The sequence below is a fragment of the Panicum virgatum genome, chromosome 9K, assembly GCF_016808335.1.
Source record: "Panicum virgatum strain AP13 chromosome 9K, P.virgatum_v5, whole genome shotgun sequence".
Taxonomy (NCBI): Eukaryota; Viridiplantae; Streptophyta; class Magnoliopsida; order Poales; family Poaceae; genus Panicum; species Panicum virgatum.
The window spans coordinates 52,682,277-52,706,411 of NC_053144.1; the positions used below are offsets into that span (position 1 = coordinate 52,682,277).

The 24,135-nt window shown below is 49.7% G+C and overlaps 3 protein-coding genes and 2 non-coding genes across 5 annotated transcripts; 3 read left to right on the forward strand and 2 right to left on the reverse strand.

Annotated features, from left to right (window-relative positions):
• Nucleotides 1-320: 320 nt before the first annotated feature.
• TRNAW-CCA lies at nucleotides 321-392 on the reverse strand. Its single transcript has one exon. It is a non-coding gene; the product is annotated as a tRNA-Trp (tRNA).
• Nucleotides 393-2,585: 2,193 nt separating this feature from the next.
• Nucleotides 2,586-4,755, forward strand: LOC120652193 (3-ketoacyl-CoA synthase 12-like). The gene has a single exon (XM_039929942.1). It carries the CDS (start codon nucleotides 2,608-2,610, stop codon nucleotides 3,991-3,993), a length of 1,386 nt encoding a protein of 461 aa, XP_039785876.1. The 5' UTR covers nucleotides 2,586-2,607; the 3' UTR covers nucleotides 3,994-4,755.
• Nucleotides 4,756-7,614: 2,859 nt separating this feature from the next.
• On the forward strand, nucleotides 7,615-7,686 carry TRNAW-CCA. Its single transcript has one exon. It is a non-coding gene; the product is annotated as a tRNA-Trp (tRNA).
• Nucleotides 7,687-9,862: 2,176 nt separating this feature from the next.
• Nucleotides 9,863-12,379, reverse strand: LOC120652194 (3-ketoacyl-CoA synthase 12-like). Its single transcript, XM_039929943.1, has one exon. The coding sequence runs from the start codon at nucleotides 11,565-11,567 to the stop codon at nucleotides 10,167-10,169; it is 1,401 nt and encodes a 466-aa protein (XP_039785877.1). The 5' UTR covers nucleotides 11,568-12,379; the 3' UTR covers nucleotides 9,863-10,166.
• A 3,473-nt stretch (nucleotides 12,380-15,852) lies between these two features.
• On the forward strand, nucleotides 15,853-17,109 carry LOC120648790. Its single transcript, XM_039925449.1, has 2 exons — nucleotides 15,853-16,451; nucleotides 16,552-17,109. Exons 1-2 carry the CDS (start codon nucleotides 16,042-16,044, stop codon nucleotides 16,742-16,744), a joined length of 603 nt encoding a protein of 200 aa, XP_039781383.1. The 5' UTR covers nucleotides 15,853-16,041; the 3' UTR covers nucleotides 16,745-17,109.
• Nucleotides 17,110-24,135: the final 7,026 nt, after the last annotated feature.

Consider the following 24,135-nt stretch of genomic DNA (forward strand, 5'->3'; position numbering starts at 1 on the left):
TAAAACATTACTTCCCCTCTGCTGGACGTACGGCCTCGTCGGCCGGAACCAGAATAAACCCGGTGTCGCTGTGTTTCTTCTTGCATCAGCCATCTAGAGACTGGGACACACAACATTATTACTAGTTGGTGCTAGACTGCGAGGTCCGGACACCGACACTTCTGAAAATAGAAGGGAAACTTCTATCCTTGCCAAATCTAGTTTTGAGTAAAAAAAATGAAAAGATAGCTAATACGGAAAACTAGCCATGTCCACATGTACAACCTTTCGAAATAGTGCTCGCAAAGAAATAAAATTTTTCCGGATATGGATCGGGGTATTGAACCCGACGTGAATCGAACACGCAACCTTCTGATCTGGAGTCAGACGCGCTACCATTGCGCCACGGATCCGGCGATACCGTTAACTCGATTGAATTCTATGTATCGACTATTAGCATCGATGGCCACGGAGGTGCCCGGTCGCGGAGCTGCAACGACCAAGAAGACAGGCACCCGCAGGAGCTAAAGATCCAACGCCGCGCGGAGCAGAAGCAGCAGGAGGAGAAGGCAGCAGCCCGAGCGGCGTCGACTGCATCAGCGGCCTCCCGACGCCATCCTGGGCCTCCGAGTCTCGAGTCCCGACCAAGGATGGCGCGCGCACCCAAGTTCTCGCATCCCGGCGACGATGGCGAGGTCCTCGCCTGCGTCGTCTCCCGCATCCTCTCCGTCGACGCTGGCCCCGGCCGTTGCTTCTGCGTCCCGGCGGAGTGCCTCCTCGACAGCCCCGCCACAGTCGCCGTCCTGCGGAACCTCCGCCGCCGATGTCCGTCGGCCTCTTCTCTCCGCCTCCGCTGGTTCCTACGAATTTTACAAATGAAGCCTTAATATTTTCATTAAACCCCCCCCCCTAAATTGGATCGTGACTATTAATCGCGAGCCGACATGTTACAATAAACCTCCAAATCGTATCGCAACTATTAATCACGATCCAACTTTTTACAATAAACCTCCCAGATTGCATAGCGACATTTTAAGTAAAACCCCAACATATTTGCATATTATTCCCTTCATTTGCTTGTGATCTCACAACGGCATATCCGATTCCCATCCGCCGACGTCGCCATAAGCGACCGGAGCTGTGGTGGTGGGATTATCGTAACTCGTAAGGCGTCCTCGACAGCGCGCGGCGGGGGCGCGCGACAAGCGGACGCGTCTTAGTAATAAGGCTGCTAGGTGCTATAGAGAAGAAATTTGCGTTGTCTGCGTTCGCAGATGGCCTGATGATTTGTTCTCCACATGATTCAGGGATTGCAGCTTCTTAGCTTAACGACCGTGGTACGCAATGTCAAGATCTTATCTGCACATTCGTGGAGTTTTAATCTGGATGTGGTCATTGACTTGATGAAATGCTTTCCATGTGTGTGGAGGAGAAGCTGTACATAAATGTGACAATTCTTCACTGGTATTCATAAGGCAAATTTTGGCCACGAACATTCAAAAAACGATGTCTTTGCTGCAGCACACCGCCAACTATGTTTTTAGCCATGGCACATTAGCCTTTCACGTTAATTGGTTGTAGCACACCGCTGCCAAGAAACAATCAATTTCGCCGGATTTGGAGAGAGAGCGTTAAGTGTGTGGACAATTTTGCCCCTGGCTCCGTTAAGTGGTCCGACCCAACCTCTCGGTCGGTCGGTCTGCTTCTTCTTCCCCTGGCTCGCCTTCCTCTCTCTCCCTCTCTCGTTCCTTTCCTCTCCCTGTCAACCGAGGGCCCGATAGAAGAGGAGGATGGCTTGGAGCTGTTAGAACTCGGGCGCCCCTGCTTTGGACGCGTATAGGGACGGTGAAGGCAATCTCCCTAGAGGAGGATGGCTTGGAGCTGTCAGAACTCGGGCGCCCCTGCTTTGGACGCGTATCGGGCCCTCGGTTGCTAGGGTTTCACAGGGAGAGGAAAGGAACGAGAGAGGGAGAGAGAGGAAGACGAGCCAGGGGAAGAAGAAGCAGACCGACCGACCGAGAGGTTGGGTCGGACCACTTAACGGAGCTAGGGGAAAAATTGTCCACACACTTAATGCTCTCTCTCCAAATCCGGCGAAATTGATTGTTTCTTGGCTGCGGTGTGCTACAACCAATTAACGTGAAAGGCTAATGTGCCATGGCTAAAAACGTAGTTGGCGGTGTGCTGCAGCAAAGACATCGTTTTTCGAATGTCCGTGGCCAAAATTTGCCTATTCATAATGGTCAGCTGATCTTTCCATTCCCTTACTGTTGAATACTTGAATTTGGTCCCTAATATCAAAAGTTTTCATTGAGTTCATTTTCAGGGAAAGGAATGATCATGTGGTTGATAGACTAGTGTCCATGACAAATCAAGCTTATAGGACAAAAACGTACGATAGGTTACCATGACATCAAACTAGCACAACACATGAAAGGAATGATCTTGAAATTTAGGGTTCTGGTGATTTCGATCTCAATTGCTATGTCCACATGAAAAGAATTAAACTAACCGTTACCAACCATTTGATCAACAACCATAAGTACACATGTTTTCGCATCTTTATAGCGATATAATAACTATACGCCCCTTCTGCCGCCGAAACGTATCCTACATCCCTAGCACCTGATGGAGCTGATGATCGCTTTGCTCCGGGTGCTCCTCGTCGCGTTGGCCGCCTACTCGGCAATGGCGGCCGCCTCCCGTCGCCGGCGCTCGCGTTGCTACCTCCTGGACTACGTCTGCTACAAACCGCCGGATGACCGCAAGTTCTCCACGGAGACGATGCGCGCTGTGCTGGACCGCAGCAAGCGCCTCGACGCCCCCGCGCGCCGCTTCCTCCTCCGCGTCGTCCTCCGCTCCGGCCTCGGCGAGCACACCTACGTCCCGCGCACCTTCTTCACCGGCCGCGAGGACAGCCCCACCCACCAGGACTGCCTCGACGAGATGGACGCCTTCTTCCACGGTGCCGTCGCGGAGCTCCTCTCCAGGGCGGGGCTCGGCCCCCGCGACGTCGACGTGCTCGTCGTGAACGTCAGCACGTTCCACCCGGCGCCGTCCCTGGCGTCCCGGATCGTGCGCGCCTACGGCATGCGCGACGACGTCGCCGCGTACAACCTCGCCGGGATGGGGTGCGCCGGCGTGCTGGTCGCCGTGGACCTCGCCCGGAACGCCCTGCGCGCGCGGTCCCCGCGGCCGGCGCTGGCGCTGGTGGTCTCCGCGGAGTGCATCGCGCCCAACTGTTACACGGGGCAGGACCGGTCCATGATGCTGGGCCACTGCCTGTTCCGCTGCGGCGGCTCGGCGGCGCTGCTCACCAGCGACCCGGCGCTCCGCGGGCGCGCCAAGATGGAGCTGCGCCTCACGGTGCGCACCACCGTCGCCGCCGACGACGACGCGCACTCGGCCATCGTGCACCGCGAGGACGCCGAGGGCCGCGCCGGGATCAGCCTCAGCAAGTCCCTCCCCAAGGTCGCCGTCCGCGCGTTCACCGTGAACATAGAGCGCCTCGCGCCGCGCATCCTCCCGGCCACGGAGCTCGCACGGCTCGCCGCCGTCGCGGCATGCCGGAAACTGCTGCGCCGCGGGGGCGCCGCCGCCGCCGCCACGGTCAACTTCAAGGCCGGCGCCGACCACTTCTGCCTCCACCCCGGCGGCGTCGCGGTGATCGACGCGGTGAAGCGGAGCATGGGGCTGGATGAGCGCGACGTGGAGCCGTCCAGGATGATGCTGCACCGGTGGGGGAACACGTCGGCGAGCAGCGTCTGGTACGTGCTCTCGTACATGGAGGCCAAGGGGCGGCTCAAGGTCGGGGACAGGGTGCTCATGGTGGGGTTCGGGTCGGGGTTCAAGTGCAACAGCTGCGTGTGGGAGGTGATCGGCGACATGGGCGACAAGGGTGCCTGGGCCGACTGCATCGACAGCTACCCACCGGAGAGCCTGGCCAACCCGTACATCGACAAATACGGCTGCACCAACGGAGACGACGATGCCTCGGTTGGTTCAAATGCCTGAGCAACTGACGGCGACGCGCAGAAGCAGATCAAATACGTATAGTATGTGACAATTCTACACTAGCTCTAAGCTTATCCATGCATCACTACGAGAAAAACTCCTATTAGTACTTAGTACAGGTCGTATGGCTTGGTTAGTACCGGTTGCTCCAATCGGTACCGCCGGGCCGGTACTAAATAGGCAGAAAAAGAATAAACCTTCCTGGAGGCCCGTGTAAATGCGCATGCGCGATCATGAGAGGATTCGAACCCACAATCTCTAGCCTCGCACGAAGTTTTCTTACCATCCAACCTACGCATCATATGTGACTGGGTGGGAAATGCTTTCCTTTTGAAGTAACCCGTGAAGGACCATTTAGTACCGAATCAAAATACCAACCAGTACTAAATGTCACCATTTAATATCGGATGGTGTCATTGACCGGTACTAAAATGGCCGCGCCATTTTAGTACCAGGCAAAAACATCAGCCGGTACTAAAAAGTGACATTTAGTACCGGCTGGTGTCTTGGTCCGGTACTAAAATGGTTCTAGAAGTTCTTAAATTTGGACCCGGTACTAAAATGACTTTGTGCCATCTTTAGTACCGGGTAAAGACTGCCCGGTACTAATCTTGTGGGACGAATGGGCGTTTTTCTAGCTGTGCATCTCATACAAGAGATAGCAAAAAGATTATACCTCTATTGATTTATATTATAGCACATTATTCAATGCATCTTGGACCTACAACATCTCGCTCATTAATAAAGTGTGCTGCCCATTTTTCTCTATGAGCCAGCTCTTGAAGAAGATATAGTTCAATCTCTCCTCCACCTTCACTTTCTTCCATGTAAGAAAAATGATAAATTGAACTCCTATGAGCTAAGCTGAGGTGTTCTTGTTGGAAGAGAGCCAAGGCTCTCAATTAGAAAAAAAAATTGACCTGCGGGGCTATAGAAGAAGACATTCTCATGCAGGCTAAGAAAATCCTCAAATCATCATCCCACCCATACACAGCGACACCGAAATCTTTACGAGACAACTCGTGCCATACCACATATAGGCTAGGCTTTAGACCTATTATTTGACATGGGACAAGGAAGAGAATTTTGTGTAACCTCAGTCTAAATTCCACTTCCACACGGAGTTGAACTCAGAACTGAGAAAGTGCTACGAGAGCCATCTAACGAGTCCAGGCCGTTCGCAAGGCTCTCAACTAGCAGCTGTATGTTCAAGTTCATAGAAAAACATGTTCCTAATATAAACAATATTAAATTCGGCTACTCGAATTAATTGTTTTGCTGTTGCTTTTCAATTCAAATCAAAGCTATTTATTAATAGCAATTGACATAATAATAAATTGGCTATGCCGTATAGAAGTGGGCTGGAGCCCATGAAAGATAGCCGGTGCGGGTGCTTGTAAACCGAGTTCTTGGCCCAATGTCGCTATTCTCATTTCCAAGGCCCCGCAAGTTTTACACAAGCAGATGGAGCCTTCAGGCGCCGCAAAAAAAGTAGTTCATCCAAAGATCTAATAGTACTCCATCTTTTTGCGCTTACGTTCCGGTTTTGCCACCGTACGGCAACCCGCTTATCCTTACATACACTCTTAATGCACTGTATCATATCATTTTTTCTCAAGACTGGCATCTCAGATATATTGTACCTAAGTTGCATACTAGAAGAGAATATATTAGGTGCATAGTTTACACGAAGAGATTGGTCACCTGATATGTTCCCATACTATAATGATACGGCTTTCTTCGTTCTCTCCCTCATGTTTAATCTCATGTCGCGCCAGCACAAAGTCATACGTGGCACCCGTTAAACGTGTATGATACGATGCAACGGGATTAGCCTCAGTGAGATCTATGTGGTTCAATATTTGATCACCGATGGGTGGTAAAGAGTACAGTCAACTCCGCCAACCTTCAACAGTGGTTAAAAGTGGAGAGCGGAAAATCTAGCATGGCGTGCAGACCATTATTCGCGATGTGGTGGTAACTGTTTACGAAAATGACACGGGCCGGGGCCGTCTGGTAAGCCGAAACACTGTGCGCCATTGACAGCAGAAGCAACGGTACGGTACGCTTGCTTTGCTTGTTGCACACGATCCGTTCCGACTCAGCTCTGAATACAAGTCGTCGTCTCCGTCGTCCCACCCTCCGCGCTCTCTGTCCCCCGCTGCGGCATGGCCGCCGTCGCACTCGCACCACGCAATGGCGTGCAGGCCGGATCACAATGAGGATCGACCGTCGGCACGCAACGGGGTATATATCGTCGCCGTCCGCGGGACCGCGACGACGACCGCGCGTGCCATCCGAGATCCGACGAGACGACGCACGCGCGCTATGCTTATCGATACTAGCTCGTCGGTGAGGGTTGCGAGTCCCTCTCGGCGGTTTATTTCGCTCCAGGAGCCGAGCTAGCGTGCTGCGTCTATTGCATTGCTTGCCGGAGTCCGGCGGCCCCGGCAGCAACGACGACGGCGACGTGTGCGGGTAGCGGAGAGAGATGTCAGATGTGTGTAGATGCATCATACTGTACGATGGTAGATCGAAGACACATGCAGGCAGGACAGAGATCGAGGAGCCGACTGGTCGATCGGTCGATCTTCGCCTATTGCTATTAGAGTACGCAAACAGCCCTATAACTTCCGGAGGACGACGTGCGTGTGCCGTCCACATATGTAAAAGAGAAGAGGCGGCTGAAGCAGGATTCGTCAAGTTTGAGCTTAGCTACTCACTGCATGTCTGCATCATCCATGGCGCGCAAACCTGCTGTACTCAAACTTGAAGCTTGCTTGTTAGAGAGAGAGAGAGAGAGAGAGAGAGAGAGAGAGAGAGAGAGAGAGAGAGAGAGAGAGAGATCATCCAAGGGTAGTCCATGTACTACCTGTGTACACGGCAGGCACCTGATGCTGATATTCTATATCCTGATTAGTTTTGTGCCCCTAGATCCCTTCTGCAAAATGGGTACGAAATGCTAGGGAGAAGTAAAAACTAAAAAGTTACATGCTGCATATTCGATTTCAACTTCGTTAAATTGAGAAGTTATATGATCTTAAACCCACCGGTAGCTTCCCAGTATTTTTCAAGATCCATCCTGGCCTCATATCGGACTTTATTTGTGACCTGGGCCCAGCTTCGTTAAATTTGGAGAGGATGAGAACTGAGAAGTGTTGGAGGCGGTCAACTTGCATCAGCAGGGACGGGATAGTAAAAATTCAAGTGGACAGGGAGTAGAAAATGGTCCCGCGTTGATAAGAAGAAATCAATGTGGCAGTTGGCCGTGCGCTGCTGGGCGCATGCATGTGATCGCTTTATTTTGTTGTGGCATGATGAAGTGCGCACTGTTGACGTATGCTGAACTTGAATCCGTCAGAAGGGACGAAGCTTGTTTCAAAGTCAGCGATGGAGTATGCTCGAGTAGTCGTGTACTGTAGAGCAGCTTATACACCGGCCTTGCCGTCGTCTCTCTCTCGTGCATGGATGCTAGCTTCGGTCAGCTTTGACTTGCAGCTGAATGTGTCCACCAGCTCCCATAACACTATAGCGGTGGCAGTTTCCAGTTAGTTGGTGACAGGCCTTTCTTAAATAGACATAAATATACATATATATTGGTGATTGGCTAAGGCCACAACCGGATCCGTGGCGCAATGGTAGCGCGTCTGACTCCAGATCAGAAGGTTGCGTGTTCGATTCACGTCGGGTTCAATACCCCGATCCAAATCCGGATTTTCTTTTTCTTTTTCTTTCCCTTGGAAGCACTTTCTCTTTTTTCCCCCTTCTCCATTTGATTGGCAAGTTGTCATCTTGCGGTCACCATGGAACAGAGAGAAGCCAGAGCGTTGGTAGATCCCTCTGACCGTGACCGCGCGTGCGCACACGATCCGAATCCAGCGAGGGAGACCATGCATGGGCATGTGGCTTTTAGGCTTTACTCGCCAGCTCTATCAGGACAGAGCAATCTCCCCTCGTCTTGTCTTCCCCCGCGGATCGGCTGCTTCTGCTTTAAACTCCACAGAGACAGAGCACAACTCGATCGGCGCTGGACTGGACGAGAACGACGACCACCGCCAAGCTGGCGGCGAAGCAATTAACCTGCATGCCGGCGAGGCGATGTGCGCCTCCGCATGTGCCCCTAGAGGCTAGAGCTAGAGCTCCCCCGCCCTACCCGGCGGCGGCCACATGCGCATCCCTTTCGGCGCGCTAGCTGCTGCGAGCTGCGCGCGGGCGGCCCGGCCGCCACGGCTCGATCGCCTTCAATTCCTCCGGGCTGGGCTCCATGCGGACGGATTCGGGATGCGCGTGCCGATCCATCATCATCCGTCGGCCGGCGCTTGTGGTCAGACGGGGTGGCTGACGCGATGCGGAGTGGACTCTGTCTGTCTGTCGTCGATGCTCGTCAGATCAGATCAGATCAGATCAGATCAGGTCCCCCCAGCTTGCAAGGATGATAACCTCTGTTGCACAGGAAAAGCGCGCGGCATTCTTCTTCCTCCTTCCATTTTCCCTTTCTTCTCTTCATTACTCTTTTTTTTTCTCCCTTTCCAAGTTTTCACCTTAGTAGACTGTGAGTTGTGACAGAGTGAAACAAAAGAAGAATTAAAGCGAGTTAATAAAATAGCTATATAAACTTTGTGGATAGACCGACGGTGAGGAATAATGAAGGACGGACGGAGTCATGCATGGTACTCATTATAACTCAATCAGCCCTACAGTATTCCTCTCTCATATTCCTACAGCACCAGCCACCAGCCACCAGCCAAGTAATAGTATTTTTCTCACACACCATTTCAGCTCCAGCCTCCAGCTCCAACCTGCCGAACACGGTGAATGTGGGTGGTGGATTGGCAGGCTGCTCTACTATACCCTCGTTATGGCCGAGATAGCAATGGGGCAAGAGGGCCACGCTATTAGTTGCTGCCGCCTTTCCCGTGAGCAATAATAGCTGGACGCAGCAAAGCAGAGGACCTTCAAGATGTTCCTTGGCTCTGCTCTCTCTCTCTGTATTCTATCACTGTATCAGGGCTGGCTGAATGAAATGAAGTGGAGCAAAAGCCGAAGCTGGCGGGCGGGCGGGCGGGCGGGTGGAAGTTAAGAGGAGTGGGCAAAAGGAGGCATTGTGACAAACAAAGCTGATAGATTGCTGCGTGTCGACCTGATGCTCTTAGGCAGCGTACCAATTCTGTTTGCAGACAGCGGTGCCCTTATTTAGCATCTCTGTATCAGTGTATCTGATTGATGTGCAGCATCCGCTTGGAAAATGTCCAGGACTTGAGGTGAGGGCCTAATGCGCCACCATATAATTTGGCTGGCTCCAAGACTTGCGCCGTGTTTAGTTGCAAAAATTTTAGAGTGTAAAACACTGTAGTATTTTCGTTTGTATTTGGTAATTATTATCCCGTCATAAATTAATTAAGCTCATTAGATTCGTCTTGTGATTTACAAGCAAACTATGCAATTAGTTTTTTATTTCGTGTAGATTTAATACTTCATGCATGCGTTGAAAAATTCGATGTGACGGGAAATCTTGTAAAAATTTGGAATTTTGGATGCAACTAAACAGGGCTGAAGAGATTGGTTAATGGTTACCAGGCAGGGATGGCATTGTTCAGGGACTCCAGGTTCCAGCAGCATCAAATGATCAGAGTTCACAAGTGGATTCCTGTGACTTCAGAGCCTGATGATGTGCAGTAGTCCGAGGGAGTAATATGCTGCGGCAGAAAACCTACTGCCCTTCAAACACTGCGTCCTATCTCTGTACTGCTGTGCTCATTTTGGAGCGTCAAGTCCAACAACCCATACAGCTCTGATCTGATCCAATAATGGCTTTGCAGAAATATGAAGTCACCGTAACTTCTAACGGTCTTATAAGTACCAGGGGGTATATTACACTTGAATTTTTGCAAACGTTTCTGTATGGACAGGGACAGCATCATTTAACGACCATCCAATAACTTTTTCCAAAAGAAAAAAACAAGCAGACAAGATATACATGGTACGTGCTACTCTGTACTTAACAGTATACATATATTTTCAGATTTTATATGCTGCTAGCCCTGCTACTGACTCGAGGCTACACATTTGATCTGTTCCCAAAAGGCTGTTTGAAACTGAACGACGTGTGCATGCTTTTCAGTGATTCCGTTGTTATCATCAGCTGTACTGTACCAAGTAGTGTGCGCCCCCAATTAGAGCATCAATGCGTCGCCTTCGACGTCGTTGATCCAGCCATACTTGACCATGTATGGGTTGTCGAGGCTCTCCGGCGGGTAGCTCTTGATGCAGTCCGCCCACGCCCCCTTGTCGGCCATGTCGCCGGTCACCTCCCACACGCAGCTGTTGCACTTGAACCCCGACCCGAACGTCACCATGAGCACCCTGTCCCCGACCTTGAGCCGCCCCTTGGCCTCCATGTACGACAGCACGTACCACAGGCTGCTCGCCGACGTGTTCCCCCACCGGTGCAGCGTCATCCGCGACGGCTCCACGTCGCCTTCGTCCAGGCCCAGGCTCTGCTTCACCGCCTCGATCACCGCCGTGCCGCCGGGGTGGAGGCAGAAGTGGTCCACGCCGGTCTTGAAGTCGATCCTGGGGGCGTCGCCGCCGCCGCCGGCCTGCTTCTTGCCGGAAGAGCGCAGGTGCGCGAGGAGCCGCCGGGAGAGGAGGCTCGCGGCGAACCGCGCGAGCTCGGCGACGGGGAGAACGCGCGGCGCGAGGCGGCGCAGATTGACGGCGAACGCCCGCACGGCAGCCTTGGGGAGCGCCTTGCTGAGGCTCATCCCGACGCGGCCCTCGGCGTCCTCGCGCTGCAGCGCGCACGCGTGCGCCTCGTCGTTGGCGCCGATGTGGGCGCGCACGAGGCAGCGCAGCTCCATCTTGGCGCGCCCGCGGTGCGCCGGGTCGTTGGTGAGCAGCGCCGCGGCGCCGCCGCTGCGGAACAGGCAGTTGGCGAGCATCATGGACCTGTCGGTGCCCGAGTACCAGTTGGGCGCGATGGACTCCGACGAGACCACGAGCGCCAGCGCGCGCCGCCTCGTCCGCAGCGCGTTCCGGGCGAGGTCCAGCGCCACCAGCCCGGCGCTGCAGCCCATGCCGGTGAGGTTGTACGCGGCCACGTCCTCGCGCAGGCCGTAGCGGCGCACGACCCGCGACGCCAGCGACGGCGCAGGGGAGAGCATGGAGACGTTGAAAACGAGCAGGTCGACGTCGCGGGGCGCGACGCCCGTCCGGGCGAAGAGCTCCGCGACGGCCTCGTCGATGAAGGCGTCCATCTCGTCGAGCGCGTCCCGGAGCGCGGGCACGTCCTCGCGGCCCTCGAGGATGCTCCGCGGCGCGTAGGTCTCCTCGCTGATGCCCGAGCCGACGATGACGCGGAGGAGGAAGCGGAAGTCGGGGAGGCCCAGGCGCTTGTTGCGCATCATCACCTCGCCGGCCGTATCCGTGGAGATCTTGCGGCCGTCGCGGGGCTTGTGGCAGACGTAGTCCAGGAGGTAGCACCGCGACTGCCGGCGGCGCGCGGCGGCCGTCCAGGCCAGGTAGGCCAGGGCGTGCGCCAGGAGCAGCGCCGTGAGCAGGGGGAGCAGCTCCATCGCCGCCGGATCGTCTCTTCTTTCTCGATCGATCTCTCGATGCTGGATAGCTAAGCTACTTGCTAAGCACGTTGGCCTGCCTCAGCCAGCAGTGGTTGTTAGAACTTGTGACTTGGAGTGAGTGTGGTTCCTTGGCTTGCATGCTTATGCCGGCCGGCTGTGCGTATATATAGGCGCCGCGCAACGTGTGTCGGGCCAGGACGGCCAGGCTGCGCCAGAGGAGCTGGGCCATGAGGAATTGAAGCCGCTGGACCTGTATGGGCCAGACTAGTTTTTGGGTACCTTTCTTTTGATGGATCATCACTTTGGTACTAGGAAATAGTAGTAGGAGCTAACACTGACCTGCCACCGGCTTACTGGTCAGAAAGCTGCCCCCATTTATTGTGTGCCTATCTTTCGGTATGCTAATTAACCAAACTTGAGAGTATCTCTGGCAGATTATTACCCATCTCTCTCCTTAATACCAAAAAACTATCATTTTAATAATGGAAGGTGCTTCTGTAGATTACTAATTTCATCTCCAATACCAAAATATTTTTGGTGATTACGAAAACACACCTCTCTCTTACTCAAATATAGAAGAATTTCTTCCTCTACCTATCATTTAAGTAATCTGTCGGTGTTTTACCGGCAATCCCACCTAGGTATACCCTAAGGTGGTAGATTGTAGGCACAAAGCCGAGATTAGGAAGACGATGGTGTAAGCAACACAAGGTTTAGACAGGTTCGGGCCGCGAATAGCGTAATACCATACGTCCTGTTAGGTGGTTTGTATTGTCTGAGGGTTGTGTATCTTATAGAGGGAGTCCCTGTCCACCCTTATATAGCCCGGGGGAACCGAGTTATATGAAACTCTAGAACGATACTAGCTTAGGACTCCTTCTCGAGTACTATTCAAGTAGTTTCCTTCTATATCGACTAGTTCTAAATGTACACGAGTACTTTACATAACGTATGGGTACGGGACATGCCCCATCCCATATCTCATACAGATCCACGCCACATTAGGTATCCTGTGACCTCGGGTCTGGCATAATCTGCTATAGAATTGGCTACCAAAGACGCAAAAGGTATTATTGGTGATGAAGAGAGAAACTAATAAGGTATAAGAGATAGGTTATCTGCTGGAGATGCTCGGACGCAAGAGGAGGGTGAATTAGAGGTTACTTCCTCCTGTCCGGAATTTTGACGTTTTGAGGCTTCGATGGTGTGGGGGAATTGTTGACATTTTGGCCTTTGCAATTTCTATCTATAGGTGCATTATATTTTCTATGCGTTTTTCTGTTACCTAAAAAATAAAATTCTTTTTTACTCTAGGTTCCAGTCTATAAACAATAATTTTAGGATTAGCTAAATATGGGAATTTAAAGTGCAAAGTTTATTCTGCTCTGGGTGTTCTCACTTTTAACTATGAAAAGTTTATCCTTGTATGATTATGTGCCTTTTTAGTTTGCATAAAATATTAGAATGTCAACGTACCGTTCTAACATACAAATATTCATTTTATTCAATGAGATCGCTACTATAGTCTTTTTGGAGAAAGGAGATCACTATAATCATAATTGCAAAACATAACACCTAGATCGCTATGCAATTCATAACTAGTTACGAAACACACTTAAAAAGTTGAAGGCCGGGACAGTCGGAGATGGGTCCTGGCTTATGGAAAGATCGGAACCCTGGGTGCCCCCACGTTTAGGTACGGTTTGCCGGAGCTCCCAGAGCAGCAGCTTGTAGGTTGAATATGAAAAAAGTGATTCTATGTTGATTATGTGAAATGAACTAAATACCTGAAAGATAAAAAAAAGTAGCTTCTTCCAACAATTCACTTCTTACACTAAATTTGTTTCTCATGAAGTTAATTATAGAGAATCACTTTCATAAGTCTACCATGGATACGAGGTCAACGGTTTGAAGGCTGCGCTGTCGATGTGTATTCACTCGAAGTGGACGTTGACTGTGGCTCTGCCATTTTCTCTGCGATGTATCCTCTAGATGCCTCCGGCAAATGAATTATTGCAAAAGGAAAAATCATTATTTAATTTTCAGCCTACCTTATGCATGCACATCTTTTAGAAGCATTTTTTTAGGGCCACATCTTTTAGAACAAAGAAGAAGAGAGAGCGCGCGAGAGAGAGAGGTCGAAGCAAACAGCATAGTCGGTGGTCAGTCTCGCTGAGCAGGCAAGACAACCAGTGGAACCCAGCTGCGGACTTGGAGGAGGGAACGGTGGCCCATGCCATTGCCATTGCCACCGCGAACGGCAAGCTAGCACCGGCCGCCGGATACGGGTTAGTTAATGCGTACGGTTTTTGGTTGCCAGTTTGGAGCTCGATCGCGCTGTGCCCACTTCGTCCGATCAGCTACTAGCCCGTTTAGTTACCAAAAATTTTCACCCAAAAATTTTTAACTCTCTTTTGAACACATGCATATAGTATTAAATATAGTTAAAAAATAAAATTAATTGCACAGTTTGAATGCACACGACGAGATGAATCTTTTGAACCTAATTAGTGCATAATTAGCTATAAGTGCTACAGTAACCCACATGTGCTAATGATGCGGTCAAAGGTCTCAAAAGATTCGTCTCACGGTTTCCAGGTGAGTTCTGAAATTAATTTTTTAATTAGTGTCCGAAAAACCCTCCCGACATCTGATTAAACAATCGATTTGACATCCAAAAATTTTTATTTTGGGAACTAAACAGCCTCATTTGGTCAGAGGGGAATCCAGGAATGCATGCTAACGAAAGACAGGAGAATTGATTTCGTGGAGTTGATGTGCACGTTGACGTACGGCTGGCTTTATCTTGTCAGCTACTGTATAGTCAAAGGCCGGCTCTTAGCTAGCTCATAGAATTTTTTAGTCGATGAATAGTGCACAAGTGAAGAGCTATCTCTTGGTCAAGAGATAAGAGATAGAGATAGTCTCATACACGAATTTCGAGATTGCAAAGGACGACATGTGGTTCAAGTTATGATGCTACTCTCTGTGTTGGTAAAGGAAGCCGTTTTGAATTTATCTTAAGTTATACATTTTAAACTTTGACTATAAATAAATTCTTTTAGTTTGAGTTTAAAAATATGAAGCAATGTAAGTAGAATTATCTTGAAATATAGTTTTATAAAAGTATATATTGACTATATTTATAATTTTTTTATAGAAAACGATAGTGGTCAAAGTTGTTTTTGGAGACCGTGTCGATATCCAAAACGACTTCCTTTACCACTCCGGAGGGAGTATGTGTTAAGAGCCAAATTATTGAAAGGGTTATCTGTTAGTGCTTAGAGGTAGGTATACATTCGTCGGAGAGGCCGGTTGCTGGCGGGCCGGCCGCTGGATCGATCGTCAATAATATAGCTGTCCCCTCCGGGGTTTGACGGCGACGATGGGGGAGCCCAACTACCTGGAACTGGAAGGTTCCCAAGGCCTAGGACTTCGTCACTATTGATGCTTGTTATCTGACAGGTAGAAGGAATAGAAAAGGCAGACTAGTCGTTAGTTTCGCGGCCGGGTTCTTCATGTTTTGATTTCCCGATCGAAGACTGGGAGATGAGTCTGTTCCTCGAAGCAAAACACTCGTTACGGTACGGTTCCCTGTCCTGTGCGTTCATGCAGCTACTGTAATATAAGCAGACAATCATAGGCAACCACTGCCGATCATGAAGTGACCTCCTCCCTATATAATATAAGGCAAGGGTGCGGCGGCAGGGGATGTGATCTCGTTGTTAGCAGGCCGTCCATGTCACGATTAAATTACCTACCACAGGCCGTGATCGCTGATTCGTCGGCCCGACCCATCAGATTCAGATACACATGTCTGTCCAGGAGCTAGAGCCATGGAGAGGTTCAATAGCAGAAAGGAACGGAATGCTAGACGACCGTGCCAGGAGTCGCGAATAATATGGTGGGGATGTGCGTCTTGATTGTACGAAATAGAGTTCTTTCTCAACACGGGAGCTGCTGATTTCCCTTTTTCCCCATGCCGGAGAACCAGATCTCAGAAGGAATGGCTTGCTCCTCCCGAATGTTGCATGGGCCTGGGAAACAGCCTGTAGCCTATTGTACCGGGCCGGGCTTTCGACCCTTCCTTTGGGTTTTCGGGCCGAAATTAGTTAGGATGGGCCTGACACGCGCATCACTGCCAAACTCCCGGTCCAATCCGCGTTTCGATTAATGATGATACTGACCCGTCGGCCGTGCTCGACACGTCCACCCGTGACTCACACGGCGCACGTACTACACCGCCGCCGCCCGTCTCCTCGGCCTTCCCGTCGGGCAGGGCACGTATCAGGCGACGTGTCACGGCAGCATCGCGAGGCAAGAGCAGCGCCAGCCTACTACATACTAGGCAGCACGCTGCACGTCGGCACGTGCCAACCCATGTGCTGTGCGTGCCCGGCAACGGCAACGGCAACGGCAACTAGCTAGTTTGATCTCTCTTTCTCCATCCACTCTCTCCCCCGCATCTCAAATGTCTGAACCCATGGCCGAGGTCGACGCCAGGGCGGCGGCCGCGGCCCCGGGCGACGCCGGCCGCGCCAGCAGCCTCGCGGAAGGCGGGCAGCCGCCGCCAGTGAAGGGGGGCGCGACCATATCCGCGTCGGTCGTCCTGCTCGCGGTGCTGGCGGCCTCCGTCGCGGCGCTGCTGATGTCGTCGGTGCCCCGCGCCGGCGACGGGGATGGCAAGGGCGTCGTCGGCAGCGGGATGCAGGGCGCCGGCGCCGGGCCCGGGGAGGCAGCGGCGGGGAAGCGCGCCGAGCCCATCGAGCACGCGGTCGGCGACGCTGGCATCCCGGGGTTCAACAGCCGCCTGGACGCGTTCCGCGCGTGGGCGAGGCTGACGTGGATGAAGCTCCGGCGGGCGCGCTCCGACGAGCCTCGGTATCTGTGCGATTGCCCACCATCTCTCATGTTCGTCGTTTTGACTTTTGAGTGTGCCGCGAGGTCGGCTCTGAACGTTCGTGCGTGTACTTGTGCCAAGGTACGGCGACACCGCCGCCGCCGGGAGCGCCGGCTCTGTGGCGGACGCGGCCAGGAAGAGCTTCGAGTTGGGCAAGGAGACGGTGGAGCAGGCGGCGGCAACGGCGGCGAGGGCCACGGGGGACGCCGTGGAGGCGACCAAGGAGAAGGCGAAGGGAGCGGCCTCACCGTCCTCAGACGACTCGGAGCTCTGAGCAGAGCACGCCGCGTTCATTGGCCCCCGTGTCCCTGTAAAAACGGTGTTACGCAGATGTGCGATGTATGTACTCCAGTCTCTCTTTATCTACAGTGACTTGCTAGTTGTTACTCTGTGCATAGCTGACGGCTGTTCGCGTGACCTGTGTGCGCGCGTCTTGTGCGTGCATGTGGGGGTGTCTGGGTCGTGTGTGCGCGCGTGTCTGCGTGTGTGCCTTGTATGTGTGTCGCGCGCGCTCGTGTCTGTCGCGTGCGTGCGTGTGTCGCGTCTGGATCGTGTCATGTGTGCGCGTGTTGTGTGTGTGTGACACTCAGAGAAAGATGTCAAACATGGCAGAAATAAGGCATCTTATCGATTCGACACACAAATCATCAAGCAAAACTGAAACTGAAACCAAAACCTAAGCAGCAAATCCTATGTTTCCCAACAGGTTTAGAGTACACGCACCAACCAATACGGCTACATGTCCTTCGTTCCGAGCTCCACAATCGATCACGTTTGCAGAGGAATCCGACGCAAACGCAACTCCCAAGGTTCGAACAGACAACCAGTTCGAGAGCTAGTTCACGGAATAGTTCACTTACCATCGTCACCATCCGGTGCGACGACTTGCAGAGACAGGGCTACAGGTCGCTACGGTTGCAACGAGCGGGGATGTACAGACCGGAGCGACGATCCATGTCACGGGCACGGCGGAGCAGGAGGAGGAAGAGGTGGGGCCAGGTTTGCGTCGTCGTCGGGGCAGATCTCCTTGAACACGGCTAGCCTGTTCCTGGTGCTGGGCCGTACAGCACGGCTTCGATGGCGGCGGTCTCGTCCGCGGTCGGCGGCCAGCAGAACGTCTGTGCAGACGGCTCCTGTGGTGGTGGCGGCGGCGGTATCTCGGGCTGCTCCGGTGCCGGCAGTGTCTCGGGCTGCTCCGGTGCGGGCGGCGGCGGCGCCGCCGCCGCCTAGGTCACGGGCTACTCCGGTGCCGGCGGCGGCGCGATGACGACCCTGGATCCCCTCGGTGGCTGCGACGGTGTCGGCGGCCGCTGCGGCAGCTGCAGCGGGGTGCCATCTGGGTGGGTGATGTTGACCTCGGATGGCGGGTGCCTTCTGATGTCGAACACACCCCCATAGAGTTCCGCTGGATGGATGGCCACCATGGGTGGAGCATAGGTGTAGTGCGGGGCTCCTGGCACTGGCAGCCACTGCCCGTAGTAGTATGGGAAGGTCTGCTGGAAGTCGATGGGGAAGACCGGTCCGTGCGGGTGCGACATGTTGAAGGGGTTGACGAAGTCCTGCCCCTGATTGAAGGGGTTGATGAACTCCCGCCCCTGGTTGATGTTGGAGGGACCGGCTCCCTGATGTTGCCAGCGGCGGTTCTGGGATCCCACCTGTTGGCAAGGAGAACAAACAAATGTTAAGGCTGAAGAAAATAATCAGATATCAAACGAAAAGGTAGTCAGTTTGTGTGTACGACCAATCAAAAAAATTGTGTGTACGACACACGCGCCACAAACACACACACGAGACGCGCACACACAAGACACACACACACTCGTGCAATCAAAAAATTTGTGTGTACGACACACACTCGACACAAATACATGCTACTTTATAATTCAAAATTAGAATTTAAGTTCAGTATTAAACAATAGAAATCAGGTATGAAATCATGCAGGATCATCTATCATCATTTGATCTAAACCCCACATAAAAACAAGGGTCAGTTGGATCCATGCCACTCCAACTTCTTGAAATTGGATTTCATGTTGAAATCCATGCCATTGAGTGGCATGATTTTGAACATGAAACCCAATTTCACGGAGTTGTGGTGGCATGAATCGAATTTTTCCTAAAAAACAAATGGCCCAGAAATGTCTGTTCCTCTGGGCTTGCGTCACACGAGGTTCCTCCCTACGGGGAATCTGAAGAATTGAAGGCAAAAACAGAAACGATTAATCAGCATATGCATATTTGAGGACCGTTTTATCATATTCTTATCAACAATTGGTTGGAGTACAAAAACTAAAAAGCAACAAAGATGGCGCAAACAACTCTCAGTTACAAGAAAAAAAGGGCAATGCTTCCTTCTAAGACAAACTGTCAGCAATGCTGACACTGCTTTCTAGTTAGCAAGATCCATATCTGACGAACCTAATGAGACGCTAATCAACAAAAGTAATAGTTTCCAGGTTCTCTTTCTGCCTCTCGTGATTTAGGAATATTTAGTTGTGTCTGCAAATAAAGTAGTATAAAACCACTGATGTAATGTAATATTATAAATAACAAGCAAAACGGTTTCGTTACCTACTTTGAAAGCAACAAATTGATGCTATTCAGAGTAAAGATAACTTGATGCTCAATCTCTTTCCCTTTTCCTATTTGTATTCCAGAGCAAAAGCTTCTGAATGATTAATGAATTGTACCCTACAAGTGTAGCCATAAGAAATCCATGCACGAACTAAATTTCGTCCAAAATCTAACAATACAGTATGATGACCAATTTTGTTAACTGACACTGAGAATTTTATTCCATTTTCAGATTCATGTCGAACATGCAGTATATATCCACTTTAACAACGCACAGTAATCCGAGCAAACAACAGGACAGCATTGACCCGAAAGGCCGAAACGTTACCTGACCACTGGAGCCGCCGCTCCTACCGCCGCTTCCACCACTGCTCCCGGCGCCGATGGCACGCTGATGTCGAGGCCGGCGAGCGCGCCGGGGAGACTAGGAGGAGGCGCCGCACTTGATTCGGCGGCGAGTCCTCGGGGTGGCCGCTGTGGGGCTCGAGGTCGGGGCCCGTGGAGGACGACGACGGCGAGGACGACCCGGAACCCCCGCCATCAGCAGCAGCGAGTTGAGTGCCCGTAGGCAAGGACGACATAAGGCGGCGGCGCCGCGACGATGTGGGCACCGAGCTGCCCCCGTTGCCGTCGCTGCTGCTGCCACCGCTGCCGGGGGTGACGGAGATGTTGCTGGGGTCCATCCCTGCATCCGAGAAATCTTATTAACACTGCAGATTACAAGTTCTCGAAACACTTCGGACCAGAAATTGGAGAAACGCGATAATTCATGAATGAACTAAATGCCGCACAAATGCACGCGGAAACTGCAGAGCGCAGAATTCGAACTAGATCGCGCGATCGAGCCCAGCGAAAACAGGACACGGAGCTCGAATGCATTCGCCTTGCCATACAACTTGAACTGCTCTGATTTCGTAGAAACATTGAGTGAAATCCGCAAGTTCGGGAGGGAACTCGAACCATCGTATCGTCCAGAAGAGCACCCACAAAACCTCCCAAAATCACGAAATAACCAGCGGGATCGCAGAAAATCGATCGATTACGAGCCCAAACGAGGACTACAAAGACGTACGATCACCTAGGATCATCGGAACGAAATACTCCTAGAAAAAACCCCAAAAATCAGGCAAAAACGCGAGCATTCGAATCGGGAGCGAGGCTGGCTGGGCTGGTGCTCGAGCGGAGAGCGTACCGAGGACCCCGACCGTAGAAGGTTCTAGAAGGCTCGCTCTCCCCCCAATGCCCTTGAGCCTGGCTGAGCAGCGAGAAGGCTCGCTCCCCCCCCCCCAGGCCCCAACGCACTCGAGTCTGGTTGATCAGCGGGAAGAGGGGAGGAGAGAAGAGGATTCGGAAGAGAAGAGAGAATGCGATAGCAGAGGAGCCGGCGTTTAAATACGCGAGGTGGGCTTGGGTCCTTGGGGGTTGTTGCTGGCTCGCTGCGTCGGCTGGGGTTTGAATTTCGAAATGCAGGCCGGGCAGGCGAGGAACCTGCTGAATCGTACGGCCCAAGAAAGAGCAGCAGCGGCCCAACTAGTAGTAGCTGTAGAACGGGCCTAGAACCTAACCACAGCGCAGCAACAGGCTTAAGAAAAGGACAAGAATGACACGGCCCAGACAAGATCAAGCTTTTCTTTTCTTTTTTAAAAAAAACATGAATAAAAGTTGAACTAGTAAATTGAACATTTTGAAATGACAGATTAAACATTTAATTCAAACAAGTTTAACATTTCAGATAAAATATTTCAACATTTTATCTTAAGTGTTGAAGCAACATATCAAAAATGCTGAAGTAGTACACCAAAAGGTTGAAATAGTACATTTCTTTAAAAAAGAAACAAATAAGAAAAAACTTATATTGGATCTTATTTTGTGGAAATCTAAATAATATTATGGTTCAAGAGTATTTAGAAAAGGAATTATTCAAAAGAAAATCACATTTCAAATTTCAAACTCAAACTAGATTCTTATCCACCTAGCTAATCATGCGTTGACAACAGTCCTCCACCAGCCAGAACTCTACCCATACCTCCCGCAGACCTAAAAACCCTATGGTCATAGTCTTTGCACGAATCTTGAACATCGGAATATATATAAATTTTTTTTTTGAAAGATATATAGATTTGCCAGGGCAGTCATGAAGATAAGTTTCATTTTGTGGGACAAAAGCTCGTGGGCTTATAGTGGATGGCCCAACTAGCAGTATTAGTGTAGCCTCTAACTTTTATTTTGGTAACTCCTAATTTGTTGCCCTTTTTGTGGCTAAATAAAGGAAACCCCCCCTCCCTTTTTCTCTATCTTTCTGGCAAGGTAAAAATATACTTTTCGAATAGAAACTGAAAGAGAGTTGTAAAAAGGGGAAAATTACCATTCTCTGATGAATAGACCAAATCACTTGGCGAAGATGGAGATCGATGTAGGATATCATGCGACGGGGGCAATCCGCAGAGATCTCTATAGTCCGTCTTCACCATCTTTAGAGCTTGCAATTTTGCGGATCTGTAGCAAGAGGAACCTTTGGCAATCGTTGGCGATGATGTAGAGATTTAGCAATGGCGGCGGCGAATACCAGAAGAGACGACAGATGTGGCAAGTTGAGAGAACAAATATGGTAATTTTGAAGAAGTTGCATGGGAGGAGGGACCGGAGATTCATAGTTCAGCAAAGATTACCTAGGTGGCGATGGGGACACCGGAGACTCAAGAGGATTTGACGACCAAATCAAGAAGAGCCACCATCGCCAGGCTACCAGTTATGAATGGACTTTAGGGATGAGGAAATGGAGGTAGGGATACTGTGATATAGGGCCAAAGCGAGGGACTTGTAGGCATACCACCTACTTTTTGAGATGGGCCAACGTCAGATAGCGGACAAATGTACATTGTGGGCGGATATAGATTTGTTGGGGTTGACCACAAATGCCATGGCTGTATCCCTAGGCTTTTCTAAATTAAACTACTAGAGTATACCATGAATTGCATAGAAAAATATCAAAAAACAAAAATTAATTGCAAGACTAACTCTTCTTACTTTTTCTCTAAAAACATGTTCTATATAGGTTGCCTATGCAAGTAGGTATATTTTCCAAACACTAGATTGCTTAAGATGCTAATACATGAAGAAGCATGTACTTTTGTTCTAATCAATCACAATATATAGAGAATATATTATTTCTATTCAAGAAATCGCAAAGTTCTATTTTATTGTAGAATATTTTATTCAAGACCATTTATTTTCTTGCTCATTTTGTGCTTATTGGATTCATACAGTTGATCTTGCATTTCTTGTGGAAACGTAACCTAATATCATCTCATACATCTTGATCTCATCAATTTTCATTCAAATATAAAATTTAAGATAAATGCTATAAAGTCCATATTGTTCATCCAAGGTAACCAAATATTTGTTGCCTGCAAAATCTCACTTAGGTGAGCGATGTAGATGATGCTGATGAGGTTGAGTCGCAAAGTAGGCATGAGCTTATCGAAGGTCACTGTGGCCGTGGTAAAGATATCAAAACCCATATAAACATAGATAGAAGAGTTCAAGACCCATGTAGAAGGGGAACTGGGTTAATGACATATATTTGGTATATACGTTGTTCGGTTGGAACGTAGGCATTAAAGACGTATGTTTTTTTAGAATATATTAAATTAAACTATGAATTTCTTTTTATAGAAAAAGTCCAAATATATATATGAGTGTTCAACACAATCTGTATGCCCATTGAGAGATTTTATTCTAATTCTCTTTTTGTCTCCCTAGTGAATGGATATTATTTCTTTTTCTAATTCCAAGTTGTAAACAAGCAGACAAAGCGATCTAAGCATATTTTAGGTCGGAATTAGACTATAAAATCCTTATTTCTTTTGGACCTAAATGGGTGTCCAAGTCTGTCCAGCAACTTTATCGTGCCAAGTTTAGCATTGCATCAGATGGTTATTTTTTAGTGGAAAATAAATAATTTTATTACTTTGTGTTGAGCTTGGGTTGGTCTAAATTGCTGTAATTTTTCCTTTTTTTTTCAATTCTCACTTAGCCTTACTTAGCTTTCTACACACTTTGATGTTGCAGGGCACCGAAGATGCTCTAAAATCTATGATCGATGAAGAACAATTTTATGTTCAAAGAGGATGTAGATATCCTCATAAAATGAAAAGGAAGATCCTGATATTCCCCCAATGGCATGATTGCATGATTTCGTTTTCTTAGGCTACTTTCATTTTGTGCCTCTATCAAGTGAAAATTAAAATAACATCATTCAAATTATTATATGATGTGCTACCATTTATGTTTGTGCTCTTTGCAAGCACAACAAAACAAACTAACCTCAAACCAAACTTAGGCAAATAAATTTAAAAATATGCCGGATAAGTAAACAACACGAGAGATTAAGTAGTACTCCCTCTGTAAAAAAAACGCAACTCTTGCTTTCCGAGAAGTTAAATAATTTTAAGTTTGACTAAATTTATACAAATTAATACTAACAATTATGGTACAAAATAAGTATCATTAGATTAACCATGGAATATATTTTTATACTAAATTTATTTAAAAATAAATATATGTAATTGATTGTATAAATTTAGTTAAACTTGAAATTGTTTGATTCCTCGGTAAGTGAGAGTTGCATTTTTTTACGGAGGAACTAAAATCTTTAATCACTCTGTTTGGCTGGCCAGCAGCACCAGCCAGATTCTTTCGGTTTATTCTCTTTCACATAGAATACTATTGAATTAGCTGAAATGAACCGAAATCAGCCGAACAGAATAAATAATAGTGAATAAATACTGTTTTTCAGGTAAACGGGCAAGACAACTAGTGCAGTATCCCAAAAAATTGAAAAAGAAGAAGAAAAAGAGCAGAAATCCAAGTGGCTCGGGACCCGCAGGAAATGGAACCACCTAGAGCCTTTTGGAAGCAGCAGTAGCGCTCGTACGACCTGCAGTTTGATGAGTTTGGCCGTGTTTGGTTTCAACTAGCAGAGGTAGCATAAATACTGTAGTTCACTTTGACCACTAATTAGCTATATTAAATCAAGGTAATTTACAAAACTAACTCCACATTTCTGTGCTACTTTATGAGACGAATCTA

Bases quoted from the DNA above. Each gene is read 5' to 3' on its own strand.
- LOC120652193 (XM_039929942.1), top strand. From the start codon at position 2,608: ATGGAGCTGATGATCGCTTTGCTCCGGGTGCTCCTCGTCGCGTTGGCC.
- LOC120652194 (XM_039929943.1), bottom strand. From the start codon at position 11,567: ATGGAGCTGCTCCCCCTGCTCACGGCGCTGCTCCTGGCGCACGCCCTG.
- LOC120648790 (XM_039925449.1), top strand. From the start codon at position 16,042: ATGTCTGAACCCATGGCCGAGGTCGACGCCAGGGCGGCGGCCGCGGCC. The intron at 16,452-16,551 runs GTATCTGTGCGA...ACTTGTGCCAAG, and splicing joins GCGCGCTCCGACGAGCCTCG to GTACGGCGACACCGCCGCCG.